Below are 21,956 nucleotides of genomic sequence, written 5' to 3'. Positions count from 1 at the left end.
ACGAAGCTGAAGCCTACAACAGTCTTGTCGCTTGCGTTAGAATGTTGCGGTAAACGATATTTTTTGTGCACCATGCACCGTCTGAAGTTCGTGCTTGAAGCTGCACGATTATGAAGAAAACCACGTTTCACTTACGCATATAGTTAATGCATGGCCGTTTTTAAGGAGTTTCCGGGAGTTCGTAATTTCTCACAAGAGCTCTACAAATTTTGTATTTGCACTGTCCATGTTTAGCTGCGGTCGTGTAAAAAAATGGATCGGTACCAACATGCTTAATTTGATATCCTGTTGTGTACCAGCAGCTTATTTATTTATTTTTGCCCCACGTCAGAATCTCTAGGCGTATCGAGCAATCGGGGTTCACGGCAACAGTGCGTGGTGTTTGAGTTAAGGAAATAAATTTTTCAAGAGGCAGCAGAACCTCGCACTGTTTGTTTCGTTCGCCCAGCCTTAACAAACCATACTCGCGACATGTGCTCCAGAGGAATCGTAACAATTTGCATAGCATGTTGAAATCTCGTGAATGCATGTCCTTAGTCTTGTGGGCGAATATGATTTTTTAACTAGAGGTACTTGCTGCTCCATACTAACAATGAGACATCAACACTCTTGCGGAAATCGGTTGTTGCGGCGATGTGGACGTGTTTCAACGACCTGACGACGAGTAGACGTACTAATTCTGTTAAGTAAGCAAATACACACATTGTATACTCCCGCTTTCAAACTTGCGTTCTGTAAACAGATAAAAAACATAATTAGCTTTGTTTCCAGCAAAACACGTAGAATATCTAGACAGCGAACATTTGTAGGTTGCCTGTAGCGTATAATGTTGAAGGTTGCCTGTAGCAGATAGCACAATTTTTTGTTCATAAGCAGGTTTACTCGAAGCGGTGGACATTACTTGCACAAAAAATTGAAATGCATAACTGACTTATTACCAAAAATTCCCTAATTACCTTTTTACTAATTACCTTATGGACCATATTGAAATTTACAAATTCCAGCTGTGGAGTTCGCAAGGCGGATCCACTTGGAACGAATTCTCAGGAGGACACCACTTTCGACATAATAATTATGGAACTTTGCAGAGGAATGCAATGGCGTTAGAGTTACTTTTCTGTTTGAATGCATAAAACGACGTTCTCTTTTAAAAAGTAACTGGAACGTCAATGCATTTCTCCGCAAACATCGGCAATTAATATCTCGAAACTGGTGACAGCCTGAGAATTTGCAAGTTGCAATACCGGTCATAAGGTAATTAGCTAAAAACTGACTTAGGGAATTTTTCTTAATCGGTCTTGTATGAATTTCAATTTTTTGTGCAAGTAATGTCCACCTCGTCGAGTAGACCAGCTCGGGAACTAGACTTGTGCCATCTGCCACAGGCAACGTTTAAAAAAAATTGAATGTGTTCGCTGAGACATACCGTATATGTTGCCATACATGTTCGTGCTCACGGCATGCTCCTCATGCGCAGCGATGGACGGCGCCACCATGCTTTTGATCGAAGGTGCTGAAGAACGTCCAAGTCAACGTTCTGAGGTAAGGACTTCCTAATAGTGCCTGACTAATTACATATCGTATCGTGCTAGTCCGCGGGCAGTGATGAACTTGAAGCTCGCTTACAAAGCCAAGCGAAATATGATAGCTCACACTTTTTCTTTCGCAATACCAGTTCGTTGCCCGTACAAATCGCAAAGCTTGTCACCTGTTAACAGTTATGGTCAGTTGGCGCATATTCTCGCAAAGTTGACTGTCACTGTGTCCTCTACAAAGAAATATTGGGCAGTATATTCGGAGATTTAAAATATACGCTACACGCTTCTCGTAATCAAAAACGTTACCATTATCAAGTGTGGAAGTAGGGATAGATTGCACATTTTTATTCGATACAGAACTTGTCTCGAAGTCCGTTGGCCTGTGTTTGCGACGTTACCCTGACGTACTCGGCATCATTTGTTTTCTTAGTGTTGCTGCGTCCCAGCTGCTCGGTTTGCGCCCGAATTGACTCAGGGAGGCTCAGCGGCGGCTATGACTTTGTGTTGATAAGCTCGATTGAGGTGGCGGGTCTGATCCCGGCCCCGTCAGCCCCATTTCGATGAGATCTGAGTGCACAGTCGCTCCTTCACTTGGGTTTAGGTGCACATAAAGAAGCGGAGCTAAAACAAAAACAATTCCGCAGTCCCCCGCTACCAATGTGTCTCATGATCAGATTCTGGTTTAGGCAAGTCGAACTCCACAGTTAAATATTTTGTTCTCTCCTTGCTTCAGATTGTGCGGCAAGGTAGCAGTTCGTGGTCTCTATCGTTAAGATAACGCTTGGTAACGTTACTTGCCTAATTTTTCAACCCGAAAAATTAGAATTCACATCCGCCTGCGCATCTGCTGCTGTTGCCATCGTCACCACCCTCCTTAACCAAACACCGGAAACCCATCCTGAAAGGCATTTTGTGCTGTACAGCAAACAATGTTGGTGTACAGCAAACAAGAAAAAAAAATTGAAAAAAAAAACGACCAGCTAGGTGGCTTTCAAGTGCCATGTGAGAGATCGTAGACGAAGGCAGCATGGTATTTCGTTTTCTTTAAAACCATACAGGTAACATGCAGGACAACGTGTTATGTATCGAACAATCTCTATGATGAAAAGCGATCTTGCTGTAAAATTTCAGCAAGAGCCGAGCTGCGTTAACATCAAAATTGATTTTGGTGTCTACGATGTCAGGGAAAAACGAACATCTGCTAGTACGTAAGGCTATTATTGGAACTTGTAGCCTTTGCCATACATTTGGAAGCGTTTCGAACAAACTGGCGTATACGCTAATGAGTTCGTTACATCAGGCACTTCGGTAAACCCAAACTTGCCTATTGCGTTCTTATGTAAAGTTTTCTGACAGATTCGTTATTTATGGATTAGGTATGCATGTAAAAATGAAATTCTTCGGTTTTACGTTGCAAAACACCGTTATATTTTGGAGGCACGCGGCATTGGAGGAGTCCGGAAAACTTTTTTTCGCATGTGTTACTTTGCGTGCAACTAAATCAAAGTACACGAACGTTTTTATTTTATTTTTTTTACACTTCGCTCTTATCCAATTGAGGTTTTCTAGTGGGGATCAAATCCGCAACTCTCTAACTCAGCATCGCCACGCCGTCGCCACTAAGCTACCGCAGCAAGTGAATGACATCACAGAGCTGGCAACTGAATGAAATTTAAATATATAGTTTAGTGCTAGTATTCAATTTGTCGTGCTGGTTTATAGCTTTAGTAGGCCCCCAAAACTGTTTTTACTGCTCAAGCAACGCTCTCGAGTAAAAAAGTGCGCCGCGAATACGAACCCCGATAAACGCGGCAAACACATTCGCACAGGACAGTCCGTCGGCGGAGGTGCGTCAGCCCTCGCCATCCCAGGACCAGACCGACCTAGACGCTCGCCTCCGAACCGCCATCACAGTGGGCGTGGTGACCATGGTGATCCTGAGCCTGTTCGCCATGGCCTACTCTTTCAACGAGGCACAGCGGCAGCTGGAATACCTGCAAGACTCGGACCACGTGAAACCCATTGAGTGCGTCATATGCAAGAAGCTTTGTTGCACAAATCGCGTTTCAAGTTGGAGCTCTTTTGCAACGTAACGTGCCGATCAATGTCGCCTGCTTGATTGGCACGCAATTCACGAGCAAAATCAATCGAAATGATGCGATTATCGCTGCGTATTTTACGTAAATGCATCATTCCCTAAATATCTCTGGCTGGTTATTAGAAGGAAGGCACTAGAAGCCGACACGTCTGCTGGTACAGAGCCTTAGAGGTGTTTCAGGTTCTAAATATAAACAATGCTGTTTAGTATTATTTTGTGCTGTTTACAGGAACGTTAACATCAAAGAGACCTTGACACGCGTCATCATGCATTTTCAAGACACACATCTATCAGCAGAAAGCTCGTATCTGGAGTTTTTTTCATGTTGCTCTACAAATTTCTCATTGACACTTTATATTTAATTAAAATATTTGAGAAATTGATAATTAACGAAGATTATTTATATACCTAGGCGCATAGCAATAACACATAGTATCTCCAAGCGACGGCCCACAACATTACCTTGTTTGTGTCCAGCTACGTGGCACACACATATCTTTAAATCTTGGTGCGTGATTGCTGGGACAACACGTATATATCTCTGGAAAAACCATTTCCGCGCATTCAAGTAAATACAGTTCAATTTGGAGGCCAAGGCGTTTTAAAATATGAGTTTGCCTTGGTTTCCAGTACTTATTTCTATAGGCCCACAATGTTATTTATTTGCCCGTTAAAGAGATTTACACATCAGTGCACGAAGAACATTACAGAAAGGAAATATATGGCAATGATGGTGGCGGGGGTGGTGGTGATGATGATGATTATGATTATCATGATATGTGGTGTTTAATGGCGCAATGACTATGCGTGACCACAAATTACCATGCGAGTGATAAGCAAAAACATGTACACTTTAGCAACGTATATGACGCCCATCAGTTTTACGTCCTGGATGCGAGCAGCGGTAGCCAGAATATGGTTCCAGTGGGCGCAAGGTATTATAATAAGAGAATAAATATACATACTAGTATGATAATATGGTACAACTCCACTTTATCTTTGTTCTAAGAGAGGGGAAATGTTCGGAGCGGATGTATAAAACTATTTTGGACACGGTACCTTTAATAGATTTTGAAAAAAAGATATAACAGATTGCTGTGGGAGTGGTGGCATGACGGTAGTAGTTGAACGGTATAAAAGAAAAAAAAATTTAGAAAGCTTTCAATATTCAACTTCAGAGTTATTTTATTAAAATAATGGGCTATGCATATTCCATTTTAGTTGTACATCGGTTTTGCGGAGTTGTCATGAGCCGTGGGTGTCTTCCATGTTTTCCCACTGTCATATCCTGCTAAATTTGACGGGTAAGAAACGTAATAGCCTCCCAATTTGAAAGTATTTTTGTCTTGTAGATATACACAATATTACATGCCAAATTGGCCGTAAGTTATAAAAATAATTATAAACTTCTGATTCTTTATAGGCGGCATGCGCCTTTCTTTTTATCCATAACGTGAAAAATAGACTTATTGTGTCTCGCAACAATTAAAAACAGCTTAGTAAAGTGATACTGCACGTGAGCGGAAGTTTCTTGGTGCCGCAGGCTCGCCACTGTTATCGCACAGGCAAACAGTTGGTAATGATTACGCTTCATTGACGTAGATGCGGTCGAATTGCCGCGCCTTAAGCTTTGCGTGCCATTTTAGATACGTTTTGCGTGTGTTTGGATAGGAGGGTGCTAGAAGGAAACCTCGCGACTCGTTTTTCACATCAACGAGATGAAATTGTAGCGCAGAGTCGCTGCGAATTAAGTGATCCGTACGCACCTGTCTTCCGAATACAGCCTGGAGGAGGCGTGGCGCACGGCGTCTAACAGCACCCACAGCGTTGCCACGACGACCGACGACTTGGACATTGTTTCCCTGTCTACAGAAGCAGACGGCGAGAAGAAATGGCTGCTGTCCACGGCGAAAGCAAAATCGGCTGGCGACGGCTCCAAGGAAACGGACGATGAAGGCACCGAGTTAAAACAAGGAAGACCCTCCGATTAGCCGATAGCTTGCCAGCTGCAAGACTAATTCTCAGTACTCAGCGGCAATTGATAATTCCTAACAATTCCATTGCGATACTACACCCTAATCCAATAAAGACTTCTTGTCACTACACGGATGAGATCAGGACAACGTTTAGTTTGGTTCAAACTCGAATAAAATTTATTTGTCATAAAGCTATCGCGCGCATTACTCCATTTTGTGAATGAACGCAAAACATCTTTCTTTTGATAGTTATAATAGATTACGTATGCACGTGCTAGATGTGCGAATGTCGGCATGCCGCATTACCTTACGCTTGTTTTTCCCATAATAAATGCACAGTCATTTTGCGATCATTCTTGCGATCATTTTGCGATCAGTCATTTTGTGAGGCTTACACATTGCTGAATAACGGCCATGTCCTCTGCTATAGAGAGGTCTCCCGGATAAGAAGCAATACAGGATAGGATTGCTAATCCGTGGCGAACGCTGTAGTCGAAGGCAAGCATTATGGTTCTTTTGCCCTGCACGGCCAGCGCCGCCGATGGCGCGGATGCGCTGAGCCGAGCGCCATCTGGTGCTCAGCGGAGCACACAGCGCGTGCCTTCCGCTGTGATTGGTTGAATTGTCGGCCGACGGAGAGGAAGAAATCCCCGCATTTTAGTCATATACAGCTTCGATTTAAAATTAGAAGTAGGTGAGGTTCGACACGGCTGAGCCACAGGGTTCTATTCTCTCGCCCGGCCGTTAGTTCACTGCAAACTGCGCGGCAACTCGCAACCAGACAGGCCGGACTCCAGCCGTGATAGCGTATTGCCCAATTCGCTCTGGTGGCATCGCATTCCTGCGTGGCTTGCTGCCGCTTCTACACCTTGGCCGCCTCCTCACGTTCTCCTTCTTCATGAAAAATGTAGCATGCGACTCCTGCTGACGGCATTACTGGCGTTGTGCCAGAAAAGCTTTCTGTCGTCTACTTCGTCGCGTCCGACGTTGGGACGCGCGAAGTGTCTCGAAGCTGATGCATCACTGGAAATGATTGGTCGAGCATTCGGGCCTTCTATACAACTTGCCTTTGTGTTTCGTGCGCCATCGCGGCTTACCGCCCTTATCGTCACCCCTGGAAAGCACTTGGCAAGTAGATCTTGCATGGTTGACTGTACTCCTGAAAGGCTCCTTCTGCAGCTTTCTCATGCGCAGTTTACATGCTTGGTGCACGTTGGCTGGTGCACGTCGCGCTTAGCTGCTGCGGCGTGGTGCATGCTGGTGCTCTGAAACCTGGGTCAGCAAACATGTGGTCGGCCTTCCCTGTGTACTGCACAGCAATTGGTCGTGTTCGAGCTCCCGACGGCCACGGAACGCGTAGGCATTCGGGCAAAGTTTAACAGCTCTAATCCCGTGCGCAACGAGAAAGCACGCGGAGAGAGACACCCATCAACTTGCAAATGTTGAGCGAGCGACGACACCTGGAAGCCAAGGCACAACTGAGAAATCAGCAGTCGTGTATCGTTCTGAACTTGAGCTTGAAAGTTTAAAAAGGGTTCCGAACTTGAGTTTGCTGGGCTGGATTCAACACGAAGAAAACGAGGCAAGAAAGGAGGACAGCGCCTGTCCTGTCCATCTTACTTGTCTCGTTTTTTCACGATGTTTCCAAGTAATGAAACGGTTCTGAAACTGACGCCAAATACGCAATCACTACAGCTCACAGACCAGTGACCAATAAGAATATTAGCCATTTATCAGCCCTACAGCTTTGCCAAGAATACATTGAGAGTAGATGCTGAGCATATATAGATAATTGAGACCTAGAGAAATTTTATTGCACTTGGCCTTTACTATGGGACGTTTCACGTAAATTCTGGTGCGGATATTTGGAAGTAGGTGTATTGTAGCGTCTACAAAATTTGTCCGAACCGCTTGATGGGCCCTATAACATTCTTATCTATGTCGGTCTTCAATGTGCGAGTCTGCTTCTTTCGGGGAACCTTGAAATCATACATTGCTGTCTTTCCACCGCGATGACATGTCCACAATGGTACAAGGTATGTCTTTCGACATCGGTCTATCTTCCACGAGCTTGTTTTAGGCGCTATCACAATTTGAGAACTACGAGGCATTTAGCGCTTGCCATGATAGGAGACCTTATTTAGTGTTAAGCCTGAACCTGTATCGACTGTTTTTTCGTACTGACGCTAAGTGATGAGCGATTACTTGCAGTCGCGAATAGGTGAATGCCAAGTGATGATTGAGAAACTGTGCTATTATGTGGTTCTGACTTTGCATGGCATACATTATGTATATCGTACCGTTATTATAAACGGAGTATATCGCGTTCTTCTCACTGTCCTTCAAGAAAAGTTTAAACGGAAATAAAATGTCTTTTTGCCTAATATTACTTCGCCGTATATAGGTATTATTCTCTTATTTAGAAGGTTTTTGATATTTAACTTTCTTTTTGTTGTTGATTGTAGTTCATTTCCTGCTGGTAGTTTAAATGAAACACAACCATGTTTAAACGTTTGAGGTTTCTACTCTCACTAAAGGGCAGTAGTGTAGTGTACGCGTGAATGTTTTTAACGAAATATAATTAGGTAGTCACTACAATTATACTGAGTGTAGAATGTTTCTTGTGGTATATCTAGCTCATGAACCAAGTTTGTATTTTATTAGGTCAAAACGTCAGGGAACTTCAAGATGCAACAGGACATACTTGAAAGCGAAGCTCTACTATTACAACAAGAATTCCGAAACACACTCGTGTTTTACTCTTTGATATTCCTCAGCTTTTAAGGAGAAAGCCTTAGAGCTCCATGTTTCGAGCTCGCGTTGTCACGTACAGAAATTCGGAGCGCTCGTGCCACTGCTCGCACGTTCGTCGTCGTTTCCTTCCACATCGATGCCGCTAATCACGCAAAAAAGGCACAGGTTATTAATACAGAGTAAATTTAAGGCACACAAACGCACGACCTTTGGTGGAACTCGAACCCGAACAGTTAGTGTTAATTACGGTGATGTTCACTAAGGCATAGTTCATTCATATAGAGTTAATTAGGGCACTCGAACCTACGACATTTAGTGGGAGAAAGCAATTGATAAAGACTAAGGATGCGTTCGAATTAGAATGTCAAGTAATTTAGTGGATGTCTCTTGAGCGCGCCGGCTTTCGCGTTCGGTTTCTTTGTTGTATGCTCAAGCAACTCATTATTGTTTATATTCGCCCTCTTTCTCGAACCCATTCTATTTCCTGTTTCCTAGACCATTCGAATTGTGCCCTTTCTCCAAGAAGATCATCTCATCCATGTTTATGCATAGTATATTTGTGTGTTCATGTATATGGGTGTATAGTCAGTGTACACATCAAAACACACATAAAAGACGGGAAACCTCTTTGGTTGTGTGAATAGACTCAAGATATCGAACATGTAACGTCTTCTGAAGCTGCCAATATGATGGCACAAGTTAGCTCAGATGGCTTCAAAGAAAATGCCAAGGACATTGAATACAACAAGCTTGTTACGTTAGAGAAGCTGTACTGACATGTGCTCTTTGCCATCCTTCTGTTTTGAATTCTCTTTATTTTCCGTCGCCGTGTGGAAGTCGTAGTACTTTACAGGACATCACTACTTCAAGGCGGCAGATGTGCTGCTCTCAGTGGTAGTTATTATCATATTTCAAATTCTTTAGTTTCCTTATACGCAACACTAATCAACACATCAATCGTTAAAACATTCAGGTAGAACATATTGCCCTCAGTTTTAGCGCAGTCGGCAAAATATATAAAGATACATGCATGGAATATCAGAAAATAGACAAAGCAGCCAAATATAGTGTCTGACCAAGCGATACGTCATTACTCAGCTGTACACAGCCCGAAAAAAACGAACTGAGGTCTCACTTTCTAAAAGTCCACTCTGACCCTGATGCACATCCATGTGGGAGACTTCCGGTTTAATTTTGACCACATGGAGCTCCTTACCATGCGTCTTAATGTAAGTGCACGAACATTTTTCTTATTCGCTCCCATCATAATGCGGCCAAGGCCGGAATCGAACAGACCACTTCGATCTCAGCAGCTTAACAACAAAGCCACTAGGTACCGTGGCAGGTCGCAAGGTAAATGGAGGAGAAAACTGTATGTAGAGAATATTACCACGAATAATAAAGACAATAGCGGCAACGAACTGATGGAAAAGCATGGAGGTGCATATAATATTGTGGCGCAGGCTGTAATCGTAGTAATCAGATGTGACCCAACCCCGGAGGTGTGAATGACGCGAAGACGTCCTTCTCTGTACGGTCTGGCTTCGACATCATAGTGATGTACGCCGCGACAACGACTGTCAGGATCAATATCGTGGCTCCGGCGATAGCCAAGCTGAACCGTAGTGCAGACTCCCAACCAGGTGGATCTGGTTGAGGCAGGAAGGAAGTGTGCAGCTGCCTCTCCGAGTACCAGTGAAGCCGCCGCTCCGGTCGCTTCACCTTGAACGGTGTGTTGGCGGGCAACAGTACCGGCACTTGCACCTGTGGTACCACCGATAACACTGCAGGTGCCTGGACTTGGCCGAGGGAGCTCGGCTGGTACTGGCCCGCCACTGAGGCGTCGGGGGCTGCGAGAACCCGAAATTCTATAGACAGTCTGCGTGCCTACATGCACGACGGTCCTCTGGCTATCCTTGTAAAAAATTAATTTTAAATATCTCTCACAGTTTCCTTAGACTCGCAGCAAGAGCTTATTTCCTCTTTACGAAAAAAGTGTTTTTGTCGTTTGAGTGTGTGAGCATGCATGTTCATCAAGCTCGTCATGCAGTTTTCTCCGTATACGTAGTGTGGGTCATTGGCGTGCAAAACCTGTTCGCGTTACTTCCACAGGAAATGGGCGGATATAAGCTTAGTCTACTATCATAGCGCCACCACCATAGGGGATGAGCATGTTATGTACAAATGTTTAGAACTCTATACTGCTCCGAGGCTTCGTGGCTTCTCCTAAAATTGATGTTAAGCACTTCAGCAGTACGCAAAGCAAAATGCATCACTTCTAAATTTTTTTTCGTGAAGCGTGGTTTCTTGCGTCATAGAAATTTTACGTCCCTATTTCAGTCCCAGGTTACTTTTCTGCCAAGCCTAAATTAGTATGCAAACACATTAGTTCGAGTCCGTCGGACTGTCGCGAACAACGTTTTCCTGAAACACGGCGCTGGTGTTAAATTCTGCCCCCAGATAAACAAACCTCGTGACGAGATAGCGGACAGTGCCGAATGGCGTTCCACGTATGCACCTAATGCATAAAATACGGCGCATTGTACGCGCATGGTGGAACCAGATTTACTCCAAGCTTTCGTGAGTGTTTCCCTTAAAACTCATGCAAATTGACACACTATGCGCGCACTACGAGCATCTCCGTGTCCTGTTAGGCGCACCGTACTATTCACGGTTTCCTCTCATCAAAAAAGATTTATCAATGCACTTCGCGGTAACGCGCAAAATAGGCTCTCTGATTTACACTCAGCCGTCATACCGTCATACAATTATACATTTCATAAGTACCGCATTTCCCGGTATTGTAGGGATACAGAGGACATGCTTACACATGAAACGCCATGATCGTGTTTTAGGAAACTCCACGTCTTCCACGAGCACGTTGCTCTGAGTAGCGTCCCAGGCACGTACATTATTAAAGATATGGTGTGCAGTCGCAGTTTCTGCAGTAATCTGCCAGATAACTTGCGACTCAGACCAAGCCCTCAGCACTCTGTGCGTCGTCTCAGCTTTCGACCAATCCTTCGCACTGTTTTTACCCCCCTCCTTCGCAACTCTTACCTAAAACAGGGCTGCTGGGTTGTGGAGGATACTGGGGACTGGAAGGCGAGCCAAAAGCGTAGCGGTAGATCCATCCAGAGTCTAGTCCACTGTAATCCGTGATTTGTCTCAGTTTCGTGTGTCGCGATCGCCTGCGTCGCATCTTTGGAGCCTTAAAACTATGAGAACCGGATCGTCGACGGGGAGATCTGGCTCGCCGACTGGCTCTGGCACGCTTCGCAGGGCTGGCTCGTCGGGATGATCCCCGTCGGTTAGAGATGGATCGTAGGGAAGATGAGCGCTTCGCAGAGCTAGCCCGTGGGGAATGTACACGTGGCAAAGAGCTCGCTCGTCGGAAAGATCCTCCGGTGGCTCTGGATTGCCGTGAGGATACATATATTGGGCTCCAGAGACTTTAACGCTCAACGGCTAAACCTTTCTTTGACAATATTTCTTATTAATGATTAGCATACACCACTGCTGCAATATTGGTAAATCCGTTGGGCTCGTAATTGTATAGTTCTCTTCTAGCAAACGTTAAACAGCCCCTAAGCAGATGACCCGTGCACGTGGTAGTTCACGCTATGGCGTACATTTATGCCCTAGCCAGCCGCCGCCTAGAAATTTCAGCATGTAGTGGGCAGGCGAGGGTTCTACCATATCCCTGAGGTCATGCATACCCAAGAGCCATGCGTTCTACGGCCTGAGTCATTTTCAGCAATCAGTAATGGCAGCGTTTTTTTTTTTTTCAGTTACTCTATAAAAAAATGGCGATATCTGTGAGCTTCTCGTGACGGTTCCGGTCGAATTTCAATCGTCAAGCTTTTACTGCGACTACTATGCATATAAACTATCCTAAAGAAGGCTATTCACACGGTCCGAAACTTTGTTCAAGTTAGCTTTCAGAGGTACAAGTCACCGCTAAAACCAGAGAAAGTACCAACGGAGACAACCTTGTGTAACCAACCTGCCGTCTTGTCATGGCGATATTCCTTCACTCAGAATACCCCAATTATGAATACCATGTTACGATCAAAATCAAGCAGTAGGAATTCCTTTTTTGTTATGAATTATCTATGTATTCAATGTGACCCTAAATCGAATCGTCACTTCACAGCCTTCCAGTGCGGCACCATGACACTTGTAAATTGCGTGCTTTGTTGGCTACGTTCTGCTGCAGCTTTTGCACCTCTCCTTGAAAACTTGCCACCGAAGTCTTCCTGCAATGAGTTCTACCACGACAAAGCTGTCTGACCTTCAACGGCCCCTTCTATACTCCAATAAAAATTAAATTATAGGGTTTTACGCGCCAAAACCACGGTCTGATTATGAGGCGCTCCGTAGTGGGGGACTCCGTAAATTTGGACCAACTGGGGTTCTTTAACGTGCACCTAAATCAAAGTACACGAGCGTTCTCGAATTTCACCCCGATCACAATACGGCCGCCGAGGCCAGGACTTCTATTGTGCATCTGGGCACCATTCTTCCGGGCATCAAAATGTTGGAATGTTCTTTATAAGTCTGTGTGTGCAGCTCCATCTATTATTATTATTATTATTATTATTATTATTATTATTATTATTATTATTATTATTACATATACAAACCCAAAACAAAAAAAAAAGTAAGCGGGATAGCAATTGTCTCCTGAGAGAGACGCCATGTTCACAAGGTTAAAGAATAAGCAAAAAATGGAAAGAGGAGGAAGATACAACCCAGTACGTCACACTACACGCAGAATATGAACACTGGGTACGAGAGTCGAGTTCCATAGCTGAAAATTCGATAACGACGTATCGAGTTACCATATGACTTTTAAAAATTAGAAATAACTGAGTGCCATTCGGACGCAGGTCAACAGCTGGAACTCGCCCAGCAGCACTGCGCTACAACTCTCCAAAAGTTGCGCATTCGAAAAGGAAGTGCAAAAACCTTTGCGCATATTGGCGACAAGCTTACACAACAAAGCAAGCAGATGTTACGATATACAGTGACGCAGTAATAGGTAATCAGTACGTAATGTGTTAAGGCGAAGCTTTCTTTGCCTAAACCGTAAAGTTTTCCGTGCATAAATGCGTGTGCAACCAACGTTTTTTTTTTCCCACATAGACAAGTTGGGCTTCTGGGAACGTCCAGCTTGGTATGTGGCCCTGGTTGTGCGTCATGTTTTCCTAGTCTTCCTGAACCTTCATGTGTCATTGTGCACAATCTTACATAATGTTACATCATTGAGGCACAAGGAGTCTAGAAGCCAGAAAAGTGCATTCTAGTTTGCTGTTCGACACTAATGTTGACATTCACATTCACTGTCGACACTAACTTCGACACTAATGTTGACATTCACTATACATTACTTCGACCTCACCACGCACTGCTGTGTTGAGGTCGAAGGTAACGGCTGTAGCTTTGTAAGAACTGCACTGATTGGCGTGTTTTTTTTAAATGGGCTAACCTGGGCAGTGACACCGGAGCTTGGAGCTCTTCTGTAAAGCAGACGTGACCACCATGTTTAGCGATGGCCGACGTGCGTGGTTCATTGCTGGCACCGAGAACAAGGGAACCGCGCCTGGAGGCCGCTCGGCGTGTTGGGGAATCCTGCCCCTTCCAAGCACCACACGTGCAGACGGGGGGCAACTTTTCGTATTGCCCATTCATCGGTCGACGTCCAGAGCTTGGCTATATAAACGTGAAAGAACGGAGCGCGAGACTGCTTCCTCTATACTACCGTTTCTATTTCTCCTGGTGCACACGGCCCGCACGTAATGTCGATGACAACCTGGCTGGCCATGGTGGTAGTCAAGTATGCCGCGCGCGTGCAACGGCAAAATAGGCCAAGAATGCCGAAGCAGGGAGGAACACTACGCTAACATGGACTGGGACTCACTTTTGCTTATTTTACTGTGATAGCACTTAAAAGCCTAAGGCTGCGGGCGTGTTCCAATTCTGGCCAGCATCGGAGACAGTCTACGTAGACAGCTAAGGAGACAGCTGAGAGGCCATGTAATGGAACGTGTTTCTAGCCGTCTGGAAGAATCACGGAAGGCACTTCTGCGACGTGACGCCACCTTGCGACGACAAGAAAAATTCAGAAGAGCACACATTATTTGAAGTATTTGTGCTTGAAAACCTATGAAAAACACGATGTAGCTTATATTAAGGGCGTACGATCGCGTGTCTACGTTTTATTATGCGCAAACTTCCTGTCGAGTTTCCAAGCAGCCAGCTCAGCTGCCATCCTGTGTGGACCGGAAAGTAGCCTGCATCGTTTTTGACTTCGATGCCGTCTTCGTGAAGCTGTCTACTTTGACGACTTCGTGAGAAGTGGAACGAAACTTAAGTAGCCGGCCGTTGTCAACATAGCCGTCTACTTAGCCGTCTACAGCGAGTATTGGAATCCAGTCTTGGTTTGCTGTGTCGCCCCGTTGTTTTCGTTGATGGTAATAATAATCTTCCTCCGTGGCATGTACCCACTAAGGGGGATAACCCAATAGCCGAGTGGCAGGAGGTTAGAAAAATGCTTATCCTAGCAGGAGTAATGAAAGATGCAATGATACAATGCAAGAATGGTACCCAAGGAAGCAGTCACTCAACTAGTTGAAACAACCTTATGAATGAGATATTACTGAAGGAGATATCAAAAAGCACATTAAAAGATGACAGTCACTTTAGCGTACGCTAAAGAGAATTAGGCGAAAGCTTATGCGCTCGCGATAGATTCATTACATAGTTGACAAGTTCATTCGAATGCGTTGTTACTGCCTATTACATGTTTTCTCCCACCAAAGCTTGCCGGTTCGAGTGTCTTAATTACTTCCATCTAAAAAAACTAGGCTTTTATTAACTTCGCCCTAACAAGAAAGGTATGAGGTTCGACTCTCTACTCCCACATGCCAATTGGTGGGTTCGCCCGCATCTCTAGTTGGTTCCCTTCAACTTTGGTGTGATAACGCCTGACAACGGATTTTTCGACCCATGGGCCACCTAAGGCTTTTGCCTTACTAAAGAATCTAGAGATTCAATTTCAATGAAATATATAGTGAAAGAGAGAGTGAACTAAAAAGAAAAGTAGAGTTAAGAATTTGCTGACTAGGTCATTGTTCTCATTGCAAAGATGTCATGTTCAGGTGACCTCCTGGACTTGATGTTCGCCATAGGCTGGAGACAATCACCCTATTCATCCCTATAACAAGACATCGCTGAAAGTAGGCAGAAATTGGACACCATCTTCCCCGTATCTTGCTTAGGTTGCAGACGCCTAGAATTAGTTGACTTTTCATTTTTTCTTTATTGTAGTGCGTAAATGCTGTAAGCAGAGCCACGTTGAAAAAGCCTTAAAATATACGTAATTTCCACAGGTTGTCTGCGTATGTCACAACACAGAAGACAACTTTCCACCTGTAAGACAATTCATGGAGCACATTCAGCAACTTCGCTGCGACAGTTTCTATGCGTTAACGCACTACGTAGTCGCCTATCACCTGGCCGAAATATCGAATATCAATAGAGTTCATGAACACGCTATGTCGGCCGAACAACTCCAGCTTGTCACAGCAGCGCCGCCGTGTCTCCCTCTTCTTGGTCATAGTTCAGAAGGCCCTCGGGCTTGACAAAAGTGTCGTTGGCTCCGGAGAATTAAAGTGCGGTGTGGTTCATGTCGTAAGCCACCGCCACGGTTACTCCTTTCTCGAGGCCATTAGGACGTCTGCGAACACATTTGATCCGTTAGTGATGAAACGTGCTCACTCTCGGCGAAGGTTTGCAGCAGATATCTATACTGAGAGGGTTCGTCAGACAATCTCAATTTCAACACGTGTGGCATAAAATAGGCCTTAAAACACCTCCCGTGCGACTGCCTCTCCCACGGAGATGAGAGGTTAGCCCTGCGGTCTGTTTTTCTTGCACGCCTGTTTACGTAACACAAGATCTTGCGACGGTGGCCTCGTGTGCGTGCGACGTGTCGTGTCGCAAAGGCCCTGCTGGGTTTCACGAGATGTGCCAATTCTATGTCATCGCTTGTGAAGAAATGCTACATGTCTGGGCACATTGCACTGACCGGGAGCTCTACGACACTTCCATTCAGTTGTCAGCGCAACGTCACCGGCACGACACCCGCGCGCTGTTGTCCGTCTGTATGTTGGCATCGCACTTTGCCCAGTTGTAGATCGGGAAAATTCACGCATCCTATCTCAACCGCAAGCATGCAAAATCATGCGGAGCATGCCCAGTTGTACCTTTTCGCAACTTGGACATTGTCAAATCGTGATAAGCCATCGAAGAAGTCCCGGCGAATGTTTATTACGTGCTTCCCATTCTACTTCCTCCACTCGCTACGCAATACGACTACGATGTCAGCTGGCAGGTGAAAAGCAATTTACGAGTATACAACTGTACACTTGCAACGGTACTACAGTGAAGCTACGACGAGGAAATAACTTATGTAGCGAAGTATCTTAAATACAAATGACAAGCATCGTATATCGGACACAATTGATCTGCCGGTATCGTGTGTCTGCCATCTCAAGTACTTATCGGCTCTGTATCTTGCATCTTTATCATGATACATTTGGAAGGTACCTTCGCACAGCACAGCTAAATTCCCGTACAATCATGTACACTTGTTCTCGTGCACATTGCTGAATCACTGTTCGAGTGAGCGTTTGAGTGAAAATCTACGTCAAGTGCGGTGCCTCTCCGCGGGGTAACGTGCTTTTCAAGCGGTACGCACTCATGGTAGGCCTTCCCTGGACATCCTTCCCTCGTCTGTCCCTATATCCCCTAATCAGTGGATGAAAGCCAGGAAAATAGGAGGCGACATGACGTCAGGCAACTCAAACGCTAGCCTCCTCAAAGAAACTTGCTCGGACGCCGTTCTCTCCCCGCTTCTACTCGCCAAATCCACGCATCGCGCGTTGGACCCTGGGAAGAGCACGCCATGGATGGCGTGCTTGGTGATAAGTTTGAGTGCCACTCACCGCCGGAGTTTCGACCGATTTCACCAGCACTCGCTGCTCGTTTACTGAGCGCCGCCATTTGAGATTTTAGCTGATGGCTTCGGTAATTCAAAAAAGAATAGAACTACTGTCGCAACAACGACTCTAAATACGGAACATACGCACAATCAGCACTGCGTTATGACTTCCGAGCGGCGCCGCAGACAAGAAGACGACGGACCTAGCACAACCGCACACACCTACACGACTGCACGTCATCACTTTTTTATTTATTTGATTATATTGTACCCTCAAGACCGAAGTATTACAGAGCGGAACGGGTAATGGGAATGGGTAAAGAACACACACGCCTAAATAACAAGCCACTACTTGCTTGGGCGTTTGCTTCCGTATTTCTTATTTAATTGTTTTAATGATTGCACAATTACACAATTATTGCCGTCCGCCGCTCAGTCATAGACGCATTTCTTTCTTTATTTTCTACCTCCGCGATGTAATATTGCGAAGTGCAACGTAGCGATTCCGGAAGTTTGAATGAGTTTAAGCTCGCCGTAACACTTGTTGGTGCACTCACGTGACGTCATTCGTGTTAATGTTGTCCCAGGGGAGAAGCATGGTCGTCTCGAAGATGTAGCCGAGCACCATGACGAGCGAAAATAAGGTGCCCGAGAGGATCACGGCTGCGGTGAACCGCACCGCTGAGCGCCAGTTGTCGGGCGGTGGCTGGGGAAGGTTTCGCTTCTTCATCATGCGGATCACGTGCGCAGTCTCGGACGAGGAGGACAAAGACGACGGCGAGGTTGCGCTCCTGCGATCGGACATTACAGGGCATACTGAAGCGAAGTGACTGACAGGGTGAGCTGGTGATTCGTACGAGCTGCTAGCCGGGAAATGTGCAGAAATGCTGAAAAAAAAAAATTGGCAGTGGCTTAGCTCGGCTATTGCAGGATATACGTAGCGAAAGCTAACACATAGCATGGTTAGCTTTGGTTAACCTTGATTGCAAGTGCAGGTTAGTTTGGTTGTCAAGCTATGTTGCGGCGTTTAGCCATGTCGTTCGGCGCGCTGTTCGTCTGTTTCCTGGGCGATTCGTTTCCTCTTCATCTCGTTACGATGTCGATTCCAGGCCTCCTCCTGCTTATCTGAATTGTCGCTGTCCATACTGCCACCTCAAACGTGGCTGCGGCGCACGCTAGCTCTCCTTTCCAATCCTCCGACATGTTATCAGGCATGCGACGCAGCTGGCGAAGCGAGCGGAGGCGAGCGCAACAACGAGGAGTGCGGTGTGACGTCATACCAAACGGCGGAAGCGGCGGAACGCCTGTGGCTCGGTGTTATTAGTGGCGCATGCGCAGTAGTGACTAGGGGGCGAGAGAGAGAGAAAAAAATTCGTGGCGAGGCGCGCATTGTGACGTCATGTACTTCCTCGGAGCACCACCACCGCGAAATCGCAAGGTCGCGGCCAGTAAAGCTTTCGCTTTAAAATTGATGGGCGTGGACGAAGCGGAATGACACGAGCTACTGTAGCTCGTGCCGGCTCCCTTTTCGCTGCACGCCCCTGTCCTGCTGATAGGGAAAAAAATTGATATCAACCAAATTGCTCACCCTCGCTACACTTACATGTGTTTTTACTGAAGTGCTGTGCACCACTTATAATATCAAAGGGCTGATTTAATGTACCTATATCTGCACTGATACTGCATTCTAGAGTATCCCCTTGCCCGCCAGTCAAACTGAGTGAGTGAGTGAGTGAGTGAGTGAGTGAGTGAGTGAGTGAGTGAGTGAGTGAGTGAGTGAGTGAGTGAGTGAGTGAGTGAGTGAGTGAGTGAGTGAGTGAGTGAGTGAGTGAGTGAGTGAGTAAGCGAGTGAGTGAGTGAGTGAAATGAAAAATCTCGCTTTGTAAAGTAAGGCACTCACTTTGTCGTCGTGGCATGCAAGCCGTCACATCATGCAAGTCGATACGCGAAACCACTACAGATTAAGACATCGGAAGCTCCGCTTTGTTAAAGGAATTATGCGCACGAAGGGCTTTACTCGCTTCATTTAGTGAATTTAGGCATTCACTTTTGTCCTCCTTCCGCCACTCGTTCGCCTCACGGACCATTTGAAGCATCTTCATGGTCAGTTGCACAGTCCATGTCTAATTTTTGAAACTCCCTAGGCGCCGCGAAAACGGACGAAAAGTCGGCCAGTTGGAAAAAAAAATGAATGTCATTTACTGCCATTAAAGGCTCAAACCGCCACAGGCACATTCGAAAACGCTCTGAAGGCCTGTCGGTACATATATTAGGCATATCGGTGCTCGTGCTGTGACAGGAAATGCCGGGTGCACCCGTGTAAAATTAAGGAATACATACGGTGTCCCGTGGCATAGCCCTTTCCGACGCTTGTTGTGGTTCACTGCAATACTTTTGCGTATGCTTCACCAAGTAACATTTCTGTAAAGAGGTGAAGCCGCACTTCGGTAACCGCCATTATGCAACGTTACGTGCTTTCTAAGCTTCTAAACCAGTAGCGAGGACAATAAGGGCGGAGTCCGTGCCATTGCTGACCGCGGCGAATTCTTTCAATAAAAAAACTCGGCACCCAACGGCAAGAAGGTTTATAGCGAACGTCGAAGCAGCTAGGCCTAGCGTTGCCGCAGTAGTGCCTACGGCTGCCAGTGGATCTGCAAGCGAGAGCGCCAGTTCGAGGCGGCGAGGTTATCAAAATGGCAGCGGTGATGGCTTTGATTAATGCCGTTTCGGACGTGCTGTCACTGCAAAACGTCCTGAAAATCGCACGACGAAGAGCTCTTGCGTCCGACATTTCAGACGTTCTGATACATTGACTCTATGGGGTACGTGGTGGTGCCGCAAGCCGTCTAAATTATCGAGAATCCGGAAAGTCGGTCGCTGACTGTACACTGGCAACTCCTCCAGCCGACGGCAGGGCGTCAAAGACGATTGATCACGATTTCTGTCTGTTACTCGAGGAAGCATTACCACGACTTTGGATCCTTTCAATAAAATTACTGCTAATTTTCCGTGATAGAGGCTTAAATACCCATGTTTTCCATGAGTTTTTCCAGACTACTCAACATCCCTGAGAATTCCCGGTGTTCCCGGTTTTCCCGGTTTGTAAACACCCTGGTTCTACTAATGAAGTCAGACATACGTCGATTCGTTTTGCATGTGCTGTCCCTATGTGCGACCTATTGGGCAAGACAGAAGCAGCAGCTACAGTCACGGTCAGCGAAAATATGGAGGGTTCGCCTTTAAATGAAAAGCCTCGCTTTGTAAAATAAGGCACCAACCTTGCCGTCATGGCACGCGTGCTGGCTCTGGTGGTTCTGGTGGTCGTCGCCGCGGTCTTGTAGCGGGACTCAGCTGCGCTCGCCCCAGCTGAAGTCCGGGCGTCGCTCTCAAAGCCCGATACGGTGCGGGAGCCTCGGCGACGTTGGCTTCGGTGCCGCCTGCCGCAGAGATGCAACGAAACATCTCGCAACAGTACGCGACATTATCGCGATCGTATATAGGCATTCCCGGCCCTGAAGTCACTGTAGGATCTATACGAATATTCATCTGCCATGCGCCCGTGTAACTGGTCGCAAAGTATTAAAATATGCAAGTGTCACGCCACTCAACAGAACCAAGGTAATGAAATCAAGTGTTCGACGAAAACTCGTCTTGTCGGGATTTCTCATAGTCAAAGGTAAAAAAGACGCCGCCAAAAATATTACAAGAAAAGAAACCAAGACCAACACGGCTCCCATACGGGGGCCGTGTTGCAGCCCTCGTATGGGAGCGGATACGTCTTGGTTTCTTTTCTTATAATGTTTTTTCTGGTCGGCGTCTGTTTTCTCCTTGACTAGAACCGTGGCGGGAAATATCAAGCGCCGACCAATCGCTGAAGAAAGGAAAAAAGACGTTTCGGCCCCACTACGTGCCTCACTCACAATGAAGGGAATGAAGTGAAGGTTGGCTATATACGCTTCCCGGTGTGACGTAAGCATCGGGTGTATATCGGGGGCAGTTTACCTGAGTGGCATTTGAGCCTGTGTGACGTCGTCTGGATATGAAGAGATTCCAGATAAACCCTTGCCGTCTTCTCTTTTTTTCGAATTATCTTCGCGCTATCCCAGTCGATGTAATGGCACGTGACCACTACGGTTCGGCCAGCGCGTTTGTTGCCGCGTGCTTGCTGTTGACATCACAGTTGTGCTGTTTTAATCTTTTTTTTTTTTCGAAATTGCCCGTTCTACCGTTGTACACGTGTTCGGAACCAGCTCAAGAGATCCTGCACACGACACCCAGGAACGTCTTTTTTTGCTCGCTTGTCTTTCGCCGTCACCATTGCGTGTCTGAGCCTGCGCGTAGAGGCATGTGGAACATCAACTTCGTACGAGCGAAACATTCGGGACAGGCTTTCGGTTGCGCCGGCGAGGACTCCGGAAATTTCGATCACCTGGGGTTCTTTTCAACGTGCACCTAAATCTAAGTACACGGGTGTTTTCGCATTTCGCCCCTATCAAAATGCGGCCGCCGTGCCCGGGATTCGATACCGCGACCTCGTGCTCAGCAGCTTAACACCATAGCCACTGAGCAACCACGGCGGGTGG

At 46.1% G+C, this 21,956-nt stretch overlaps 2 protein-coding genes across 2 annotated transcripts; one reads left to right on the top strand and one right to left on the bottom strand.

Moving 5' to 3' along the window:
• Positions 1-1,486: 1,486 nt before the first annotated feature.
• Positions 1,487-5,807, top strand: LOC126534548 (uncharacterized). The gene is made up of 3 exons (XM_050181806.3): positions 1,487-1,542; positions 3,368-3,564; positions 5,420-5,807. The coding sequence occupies exons 1-3, from the start codon at positions 1,495-1,497 to the stop codon at positions 5,625-5,627; spliced, it is 453 nt and encodes a 150-aa protein (XP_050037763.3). The 5' UTR covers positions 1,487-1,494; the 3' UTR covers positions 5,628-5,807.
• Positions 5,808-15,706: 9,899 nt separating this feature from the next.
• LOC129385376 (uncharacterized) lies at positions 15,707-20,899 on the bottom strand. The gene is made up of 3 exons (XM_055072014.2): positions 20,652-20,899; positions 17,931-18,164; positions 15,707-16,107 (listed from the first exon to the last, which is right to left on the bottom strand). Exons 1-3 carry the CDS (start codon positions 20,660-20,662, stop codon positions 16,038-16,040), a joined length of 315 nt encoding a protein of 104 aa, XP_054927989.1. The 5' UTR covers positions 20,663-20,899; the 3' UTR covers positions 15,707-16,037.
• Positions 20,900-21,956: the final 1,057 nt, after the last annotated feature.

The sequence above is a fragment of the Dermacentor andersoni genome, chromosome 7, assembly GCF_023375885.2.
Source record: "Dermacentor andersoni chromosome 7, qqDerAnde1_hic_scaffold, whole genome shotgun sequence".
NCBI lineage: Eukaryota > Metazoa > Arthropoda > Arachnida > Ixodida > Ixodidae > Dermacentor > Dermacentor andersoni.
Note: the sequence above shows the minus strand (reverse complement) of the source record. Positions and strands in the feature narration are given on the sequence as shown.

Bases quoted from the DNA above. Each gene is read 5' to 3' on its own strand.
- LOC126534548 (XM_050181806.3), top strand. From the start codon at position 1,495: ATGCTTTTGATCGAAGGTGCTGAAGAACGTCCAAGTCAACGTTCTGAG. The intron at 1,543-3,367 runs GTAAGGACTTCC...ACATTCGCACAG, and splicing joins GTCCAAGTCAACGTTCTGAG to GACAGTCCGTCGGCGGAGGT. The intron at 3,565-5,419 runs GTGCGTCATATG...TTCCGAATACAG, and splicing joins GACCACGTGAAACCCATTGA to CCTGGAGGAGGCGTGGCGCA.
- LOC129385376 (XM_055072014.2), bottom strand. The intron at 16,108-17,930 runs GTGAGTGCACCA...ATGTGTTCGCAG, and splicing joins ATTAACACGAATGACGTCAC to ACGTCCTAATGGCCTCGAGA.